We start from the raw sequence: 9,916 nt of genomic DNA on the forward strand, positions 1-9,916 counted from the left end.
TCTCCTTCCTCCTCACCACTTCCATCCCCAAGCGTCATCGGCCAACCAGACCCAAGGAACTTTCCAAAGCATTAGTGCCCAAGGAAGAACTTGCATTACTGCCAGCCAGGGTAGGACACACTGAGTTTCTCTGTCCTCACTGAATTTTCCCAGTCCTGTAACACAGGCAAGCTCAACGTTTCCAAACAGGGCAGCTTTAGAGTATTTATAGATACTATAAATGCATGAATATGAATCTCCTGTCCCTCCAGTCCCAGGCCGTGAACCCTGAGGCTCTGGCAACCTAGACTGTTCTAAGAACTGAGTTGTTTTAAAAAGCCCTGAGATGAGATCACACAAACACTGGAGATACAGCTTCTAAGGAAGGGAAGGACCCAGGAGTCTGGGCTTTCTCGTACTTCCCTTCCCACCACTGGAGGGAGGAGTTATGAGACAGGGTGGAAGTCAGAACACAGCTGTCCAGAGAGGGGAGCTGTGGTCAATGGGGAAGTCGTGATGGTGGTGGCAGCCTGTGGTAAGGGTTGGAGGCAGGGGTGGGGGGTGATGGAGAAAACAATGAAGAATCAGAGGAAACCCCCAACATCACCCGACAGGCTGTACTGAGATTGGACTCTCCCCAACACCCCCCTGGCTCAAAGCGGAGTGGACAGAAGTGGATGGTGGGAGGAGAGAGAAGAAAAGAGGGGGAGAGGAGAGAGAGAGGGAAAGGGGCAATGTAGGGAACAAGGACCTTTCTGTTCCTTTTCCAGGGACCTGGCCAGAGCTGGGTGGAGGGAAAGTGTGTGTGTGGGACTTGGCACGAAATGACCAATGATGATGAGAAGTGACCAGGAAATTCCATTCCCTAGGACATGGGACATAAGGGTCTCTAAAACTTGGGGGAGGGGGTCTGTGTCAGAGTGTGGAGAAAACTGGGCAGGGTGAAATTGGGGCTGGGAGGGTGGGGAGAACAAGGCCAGAAAAGTAAGAGTGATTGGCTGCCACTCTCATTCTTGAAAATATCTAAAGATTAGGTTGAGGAAAAACGAAGTCCTGAGCTGGCAAGCCCAGGAAGAAGTACCAAACCCACTGTGCACTCTTTCAATCCCACAGTGAAGGGGAAACAGCAGGAGGGTTCAGGGTTAGATCGCAGAAGTCCATATCCTGACAGTCGAGTAGTTCTGAGAACCGGGCCTCAGTCCCAAATAGGAAGGGTGAACTGGGCTGGGAGGAAAGCAAGGTCACACCGGGGCTGAGGGGCTTAGCAGCTGCGGAACTGTTGGGGGGTGAGCATGAGACGGGATGGGAGAAAGGTTCCAGGGAGGAAGGATGTTCAGAGGTAGTTCCCCGGTCCTGTGCTAGCCCCAAACCGGTTTTCCCGGTCCCGCTGCTTGCAGCCCCAAGGCCTCCAACCCGCTGCCTGACAAGCCTTCACAAGAAGCAGCTGGAGAGAAAGAGAATTGAGAGAATGGAGCGGGCAATAAACCCGGGGCTGCAGCTGGTCCCTGTGGGCCTCCAGACAAGGAGGGCTCCTGAGGGCTCTAGGGAAGAAGGGGTAGACCCCACTTTTCGGGCATTTGCCCCAGAGAAGGCCTCGCGGGGCTTAGGATGAAACAGAAGTAGGCCCTAAACGCCCCCCACCCTCAGTACGCTGTCATTTCAGTCACACACTCCATTTCTGCCGACCGCCCGACTCTACCCAGACACTCTCCGCTGCTCCTCCCCCACGCTGACCTAGGACTGGGACCCCTCGGTGCATCTTTCGGACGTTGTCACAGTCTTCCGTCGCCACCCCAGTCTCAGATTTAGACCTTCCCGGGCCCAGCTCGGCTCCACTCTGTCCGGCACGAGCCTCCACCCGAGGTCAGTGAGTCTCAGAGACCTCCCCTCCCATCTCCCCCAACACTCCAGTCCCCCTTCCCTTCTACTCTTCAGTGGCCGCACCGGGGGCGCCGCGTGAGCGTGGATGGGGGCGGTTACTCAGGGGACGCACCCCTTTTCCCACCGACCCAGCCTGCCCGCAGCCCTGGACACTCTCCTCCCCCACCCCCAGCATCCGGTCGGGCGGAGCGGGCGGGGCGCACCGCCCGGGGACCAACACCCCGTTCTCACCTGCTCTGCTCCGGCATCGAGGCGCCCGGCTAGAGCTTGTTGGGGGGTTCCCGCTCGGTGCCCGCCAGTGTGGGGTCCCCGGACTCGCTCCTCGGTGCGGTGGGGAGCCGAGGGCGGGCCGGCAGAGGTGGGGCTGGCCGAGGGCGGAAACGGCGGCGACGCGATTACGAAACTCGTCCGGCTGGGGGCGGGCGCACAGCTCCCCCTCCCCGGACTGAGGCGGCAACGCTCGGGGAGGGCCCTGGGAGGAGGCCTCGGGAGCCCCCGAGCGCCGCCGCCCCTCTCGGCGCAGTGCGCAGTGGGACCTGTCGGTGGGGACCGGGCACCCAAGCTGGGCCCCCCAGAATCGCTCGTTTTCTCTGCGCGCCAGGCATTGCGAGGCAAAACGAAGCGGAGCCCCTAAGTCCCCCGTATCCCCCATACCCAACCAAGTCCCGAGTTTCTCAGACGCAGCGCCCCCCCCCCCACGCCCCATCTTCTCGTGTTCTACCCCAATGGAGCAGAGCTCGGTTTTTGAGGGTGGGGAGGCGAGTCGGGAGGGAGGGATGGAGAATTTTCCTGATTTTCAAAAATACTTGGTAACCTGAAACCCTTAAATTGGGGGATAAAGGGGCACTCCTTCATTGTCGTCGAGTTAAGATGTTTAAGCCATAAACCTAAAATCAGAGGGCAATTAACTGCTTATTCCGTGCACCCTCGGTTAGCAGCGGGGCGCTGGGAGGGCTGGGCAGTAACTGCAGACCAATAAACCTGCGGAGATGCCTCCAGCCCGTCTCCCTCCCGAAAGCGTTCCGGAGCCTATCGTTTGAATTAGCCGAGTCAGGCAGGGAGGGGCGGGGAGCCCTCCGCCTTCTTAGGAGGGGCTGCATTGCAGGGGGAGACAGCCGCGAGACAGTCACTGAAGAGGGAGAGGGAGCGGGAAGACAAAGCCGGCCAAGCCCCCGCTGCTGCCTTTCTCTCCAGCCCAGAGCAGGGACCGGAGCCTGGGGTCCTCCCTCCATCTTTGGAACACACTAGTAATTCACTGATAACAGGTAAACTAACTGGGGGAGGGGGAAAGGATAGGGGGGCTGCAGAGATCGAAGAGCAGGTTAGGTTGAGGACCCCCAAATAAGGATGAGGTTAGGGGACAGTTCAAAAGGAGAGAAGGCGCCGCTATGAACAACGGTAATTTGTTCGTTTGTTCACCGTTTTACATCTCTTGTTCACATCTCCATCCATGCCTTATAATCCTGAACACAGACATTAATTTTTAACAATTTACCTGTAGTTATTTCTTAGCATTTATCTCATTTCAAGTACCTATTTGCCTATAATTTATTGTCCTGTGTGTTTTATCTTCAGTCTAGTTATCTCTGTCTTTCTTTCAAGCTATAATTTGTGTGGGTTTTGTGTGTGTGTGTGTTTTATGAATCTCTAGTCCTACTGTATTGCTCTAGCCTCTATTTCCCTGTTTCCTTTTCCTTTTCTTCTGTAGTGTTTTATTGATATGTCTACCTTCACCCCAAACTTGTCTCCTTAGGAGGCAGTTTGAGGGAAGGGATATGAGATAATACTGAGATTAATCCTCACATTTCCTTTAATAATCTCCTCCCCATCTCAAACCTTTGCTCAGCGGCAGCTTGAGGGGGGAAGGGGGCCTCAGTGTTGGAGAACTACCTGATCCCATATTGAATTAGTACAGCACACAAAAGCTAGTAGGCATAGGGAGAGATTCTGGAAAAGGAATGCTTATTTGCAGCTCAGTGGAATAGGTGGGGGGAGGACATGGCTATGAGAAAAATCCAAACCCAGAATGAGGCACATAGTGAGATGCGGGAGCACTTCCATTCCCCACCATCACCATCCCTTGTCCTTCCACCCCATGGTGGCAGCATGACACAGCAAGGCCTGGTTGGGTAGACCTTGGATTCCCACTGAGGGGCTGGACAAAGGGTATTTGGGCGGGTCTGTGTGGTTCAGGGAGAGTGTCTTTTTATATATATTTGCTAATCAAGTGAATGGGGAGGGGAAGAGCAAGCTAGCTGAAAAAAGACCTCTCGCAAATTTTGGGTACTTAGGAATTAAATTCACACTGTATTAAATTTTAAAATTTCATTATCAATGTAAAGGATATTTTAGCTTCAATTTTCTGTGTAGTTAATGCTCTTGACTTGATTTTAAATGCTGTTAATACTTGTATGAGCATCTTTCTCGAATGTATTTGGTAGTCTCTGTAGATGTCTCTGAGTCATATCTAGAGATTTTAGGCCTTTTAAGTCAATATTTCGTGAAATTTCCTTTTAATTGTCAAGAGAAGCCCTGCCAGATACTCAGGGATTAGACAGCTTTGAGACATATGCCGGCTACAAGAAAGGGAGTCAGTTTGTCAGAGCCTTTTCCCTTGCTCGGATTCTAGCTTGCTCTCCACTGCCTTTTGCATGTTCACAATTCAGATCGGAGCCACAGGAACAATCAGTATATCTGCTGAATATCTGCTCTTCAGGAACTAAGAATTCTTGCAAGTTTTGAGAATATTGGTATAGGATTACATAAAGCTAAAGGCAACTATCAATGTACAACACATCAAAAAAGTCCAGACTGGGAATTATGAGACCTGCGTTCTATCCAAACTGACTGGGAGGCTTCACAAGTCACTAGATAATTTCTAAGGTGTTTTAAAAAATCTATTAATTTCCCTCCCCCCTCTTGCGATTTTTTTTTTTAAAGAGCCTAATATATTTGCCTGGCATTATACTAAGCTCTCACTGGAGAAAACTGGTAAGGGAGGGTATATAAAAGAAGCCAGCTATGTAGGCAAATAACTAGTAATATTAGTAAAATATCCCTGTCGGCAGAAGTAACACTTTGTCTCCTAAGGTTTGCTTCTTAGGATCTCTATAACCGTGGTTGATTGGTTAATAGGTACAACCGTTTTTTGTAACTCTCTGTGCACATGTCTCTGCAAATTATTGTGGAGATGATCAGAGCTGACTATCATAGGTTGATGACCTCACCTTTCTAACATGTTCCCACCCTGTCCCAGTCCCTGCATCACATTCCTAAGCAGCTTCTCTGCTTGGGGTTTATTTTGGAGCTTGAACCTAAGATGAAAAAGAGCAACTCAGCATTTGCTTTTAGCTTTAAAAACATCTGAGTCTACCTATTTACCCCTCCTAAAGCTCCCACACTCACACATAAACGTATTCTAGATTAATGCATTCTTTTTTTGCCTTCTTTAGAGACATTTCACTTTATATGGGTTGATAGGGGTTCTGTAGGGTACTGGTTATCATATATATATATATATATATATATATATATATATATGTATATATATATATATATTTGTTAGTCCTCACCCAATTATATTTTATTTTTTAGGGGGGGGGGAGAGACACACACATAAATTGGTTGCCTCCCACTCACCCTGACTAGGTTCAGGGATTGAACCTGCAACCCAGATATGTGCCCTTAACTGGGAATCGAACCCATGACCCTTCGGTGCGAGGGCTGATGCTCTAACCAGTGAACATACCAGCCAGGGCTAGTTATGTCTGCCTAACACATTTTGGAACTTATTTTAGGCCACCAGGCATCTCAAGGCCTGATGAGAGCCAATGGAGCGTGTTGGAGGAAGTCCTTTTGAAACAGGGTTCTATTTTTGGAGGCAGTGGAATGTTCTTTCTGCTCCTTTGGGAACGTTTCAACTAATGCTTCTTGCCCCTTCTCTTGGCTAGCAAGCAGCAGAGTGGAGGCTGCAGGGAGGTATAATAGTCATATAACATCAGGGTATGGGAGGGATGAGCAGAAAGGGTGATAGAAATATTAATTAAAGTATGGACAAGTATCTAATTCTGTTAAAGTACCTTCTCCTCCCAATCTAAACTTTACCTTACTTACCTGGGGTTTCTAATCCATTTGCTCTCACCATCATCCTATCTAATGAAAGAGTAATATGCAAATTGACCATCATTCCAACACACAAGATGGCTGCCCCCATGTGGACAAAAGATGGCCGCCACAAGATGGCCAGCAGGGGAGGGCAGTTGGGAGGGACCAGGCCTGCAGGGGAGGGCAGTTAGGGGTGACCAGGCCTGCAGGGGAGGGCAGTTAGGGACAATCATGCTGGCAGGGGAGCAGTTAGGCATCAATCAGGCTGGCAGGGGAGTGGTTAGGGGGTGATCAGGCTGACAGGCAGAAGCGGTTAGGGCAATCAGGAAGGCAGGCAGGCGAGCAGTTGAGAGCCAGCAGTCCTGGATTGTGAGAGGGATATCCGACTGCACCCTCTCCAATCTGGGACCCCTTGAGGGATGTCCGACTATCCTACCGGGATCCGGCCTAAATGGGCAGTCGGACATCCCTCAAGGGGTCCCAGATTGGAGAGGGTGCAGGCTGGGCTGAGGGACACCCCCCCCCATGCAAGAATTTCATGCACCGGGCCTCTAGTCAGATATATTCTAGTATTGTGACCAGAGAAAAGAGACCTGTTATAGCATAGGAAAATTCTTTTAGCACCTAGATTTTGTTCGGAAGCAGAGGTAGGTTAGAGAGAAATAGATAGGCTGTTAAAGCTTATCTGAGGACTAATAGATGGGAGTGGTGAGGTATTCATTGTATTAAATAAAGAGTGAGAGAAAATTAATCAGCAGCCTTGAATGTCTTTTGTGTGCAAAGCCCAGTGCTTGTGAAGAAAGTACAAAGTAGATTGGTTTTTACCCTTGGGGATACTCTCAGTCTCTTGAAGGAGATAAGACTATCCCTATACTTGTAACAGTGATCTGTAACCTCAAACTGATATAGTCAGGTAAAACGACAGTGGTAAGGTAGATGCTAGAAGAAATGGGTAGCTGGTGCTGAATAAGTTTAAGGAAGTCCTCCTGAAAGAGGTGAGTTTATAATGGGATTTTATTTTAAGTTTTTTGACTTTAGAGAGGCCACACCAGTCAGGGCCATTGGGTTTATTCTTGTATGTGCCCTGACTGGGGATTTAACCTGCAACCTTTGTGTATTGGGACAATGCTCTAACCCAGTGGTCGGCAAACTCATTAGTCAACAGAGCCAAATATCAACAGTACAACGATTGAAATTTGAGAGCCAAATTTTTTAAACTTAAACTTCTTCTAACGCCACTTCTTCAAAATAGACTCGCCCAGGCCGTGGTGTTTTGTGGAAGAGCCACACTCAAAGGGCCAAAGAGCCGCATGTGGCTTGCGAGCCGCAGTTTGCCGTCCACGGCTCTAACCAACTGAGCTACCCGGCCAAGGCTATACTAGGGCATAAGAGAGAGGGAGGAAAACAGAAAGCCGAACTGTCATGAAAGCCCTTTTCAGAGGTGCCATGACCTATTAAACCAAAGGCAGGAAGAAGTTCCATATTTGCAAACATAATAGGAATTCAGGGGGAAATTCCTTAGGGACTTAAGTGGAGTCTTGAAACTTGGGTAGTATTTTAAGATGGCAAGTGGAGTGAGTGATGAGAATAACTGTAGCTGAGATGTACTACTTCTACTAGGCAGAATAGGGCCGGATTCTGAAAGGCCTTGAAAACCAGCCTCAAGATTGACTTGAAACAGTAGGCAGTAAATAAAGTTGGGGAGAAGTTAGGAAATAGTAAAAAATGGTACTAGAGGAAGGGTTCCTGAAGCTTATCCCAGGGAACTTGGGGTCATTGGGGATGTAAGGATTCTAAGCAGGTAAAGGCCATGAAGGGACCACAAAGAGGTTGCTGTACCGTGAAGACTGACAAGTGGTTTCTTTTTAGGAAGTTATGAGGGACCCTGTGAGTAGCCAGTACAGCTCCTTTCTTTTCTGGAGGATGCCCATTCCCGAACTGGATCTGTCGGAGCTGGAAAGCCTGGGTCTATCAGATACATCCATCTACAAGGTCAAGGACAGCAGCGTTGGCAAAATGAGCGGGCAAGCAACCGAAACAGAGCAGGAGAAACACCCTGAAGGTGATGCCCTTCTTCAGTACAGCACCTTCAACTTCTGGAGGGCCCCCATTGCCAGCATCCACTCCTTCGAACTGGACTTGCTCTAAGCCCAAGCCCTCTCTCCCGCCATGCCTGCATTGTCTTCCCTTTCAAACCCCTTCCTTTGCATCCTTTCCCCTATTAATCTTGCTTTCTTCTATTGTGTTGAGGTGGTGCTGATGAATTTGCCAGAGTTGTGTCTTATTTATTTGTTTGTTTATTTATTTATTTATTTATTTAATGTATCAGTTTCTCCCAAAAGCCCTCAAGTCACAAAGTAAAGGGTTCAAGCAATGGAGTAGTTACGTCCTACCCCGCCCGCCCCCCCCCCCATTCCATATTAATTCCAGAAAACAGGCCTGGTGGGGGCACCAGAGAGTAGTATAGTAGTGTAAAGTGGAAGGGCTGATTTTCTTACATTTGAGATTGTTCAAATTTTCCTAATTTCTTGCTCTAGGCCAGCAAACACAAATATTTCTTCAAGGGTTGAAGAGTACCTTGTAAATTTTGACATTATCTGCTACAAGACAACAGGATTTCTAAAAGGCTAAGGTGATAAGACACTTGCTTTTTTTTGCTTCTGCTTCCTTCTTATAACAAATTCTTCTCAGAGAAATTGGGGGTAAAGGTATAAAATAAGAGGAATACTATATCTTGGAAATGAAAATAGGGGGAAGCCCTGAATTGTTTCAGAAATAGCTACACTCTCTCGAAAGGGTGTTTCTTTTTTCAAGCCTACTCACTTTACTATTTTGTTCCTAACAAAATAGTGGGTTGAAAACTCTTGAGGAAAGTCACTCAATTTCAGATCTTAAAAGTGCAGTCTTGCTGACCATTATGAAAGCTGGTAAGGTTTTGATTCTGTTTCTAAAAGGCATTGAGTCGGTCCTTAAGCCTCCCCCCCTGCATTTGCCACGTACATTGATCAGTGGGCCTCAGGCATGTCCTTCAGCTACCTTAAGACCATGAAAGGAGCAAGCCCACTCTGACCCCACGGCCTGTTCCCACTCCTTCCAAAGTTTTTGCTGGTGGTTGTGCTGCATTTACTCATTTCTTTAATAAAGACATTCAATCCCAGGATTGCATTCTAGTTTTTTTTCTCTCCACAGGAAAGCAGTATGGATCCCAAAAGTTAGCCTTGCTTTCACATTCAGCTTGTCTATTTTTTCTTTCAGCTTTAAGGAACAATGATTTTTGAGTAGCCTTTGTACATTAAAATGATTTAACTTCTGGTTGAAAAGGTAGGTGACAAGGGTGAAATCAACTTGGAATAATTTAGGGAGAAAGCTGTGACCCATCATTCTGCTTGCCCCCGTATTTGAGGTAGTAAATGTAGGTGCCTCAGAAGGCACCTGTGGCACTAAGTCTGCTCTTCATCTCAGCCTACGTGCCTGAGACAACAAACAAGTTCGCCCAAATGTTACCTGCTTGCTTAAAACGCTCATTAAGAAAACAACCACCACCACACAACCATTTGTACTAATTTACAAGTCGTGTTTGGGTGCCTGCTCTAGGAAAGGCGCTGAGCCAGACAATATGATGTCCACGGGAATGAAAACAAGATTTTGACTCTCAAAAAGGGCAGCCGTACATACGGATATGGACCAGGAGCTGGGTAATAGGCTGCAAATACTTCCAAAGATGACATGAACAAGATGTAGGTAAGTTCAGGGAAGGGAGAGCCACGCACATCTTCCTCGTAGGCTATGAAAGGCCAACGATCCAAGTCAAAAGCCAAAATCTCATACAGAATTGATCAGTGATGTGTCCTTTCCTCATGGCGTTCGCTGGGTAGAGGTAGGATACAAGTGTTTGGTCCATGAAACGCCCGAATGAGTTTCAAACTCATGCTCCATCGTTTTCCGGGCCCCC

General features: G+C 48.3%; 1 protein-coding gene across 1 annotated transcript; it reads left to right on the forward strand.

Moving 5' to 3' along the window:
• The first annotated feature begins 2,985 nt into the window (after positions 1-2,985).
• On the forward strand, positions 2,986-9,121 carry MLLT11 (MLLT11 transcription factor 7 cofactor). The gene is made up of 2 exons (XM_080647991.1): positions 2,986-3,125; positions 7,834-9,121. The coding sequence occupies exon 2, from the start codon at positions 7,840-7,842 to the stop codon at positions 8,110-8,112; it is 273 nt and encodes a 90-aa protein (XP_080504117.1). The 5' UTR covers positions 2,986-3,125; positions 7,834-7,839; the 3' UTR covers positions 8,113-9,121.
• Positions 9,122-9,916: the final 795 nt, after the last annotated feature.

This window comes from Plecotus auritus (genome assembly GCF_963455305.1).
Source record: "Plecotus auritus genome assembly, chromosome: 12".
NCBI classification, from domain to species: Eukaryota; Metazoa; Chordata; class Mammalia; order Chiroptera; family Vespertilionidae; genus Plecotus; species Plecotus auritus.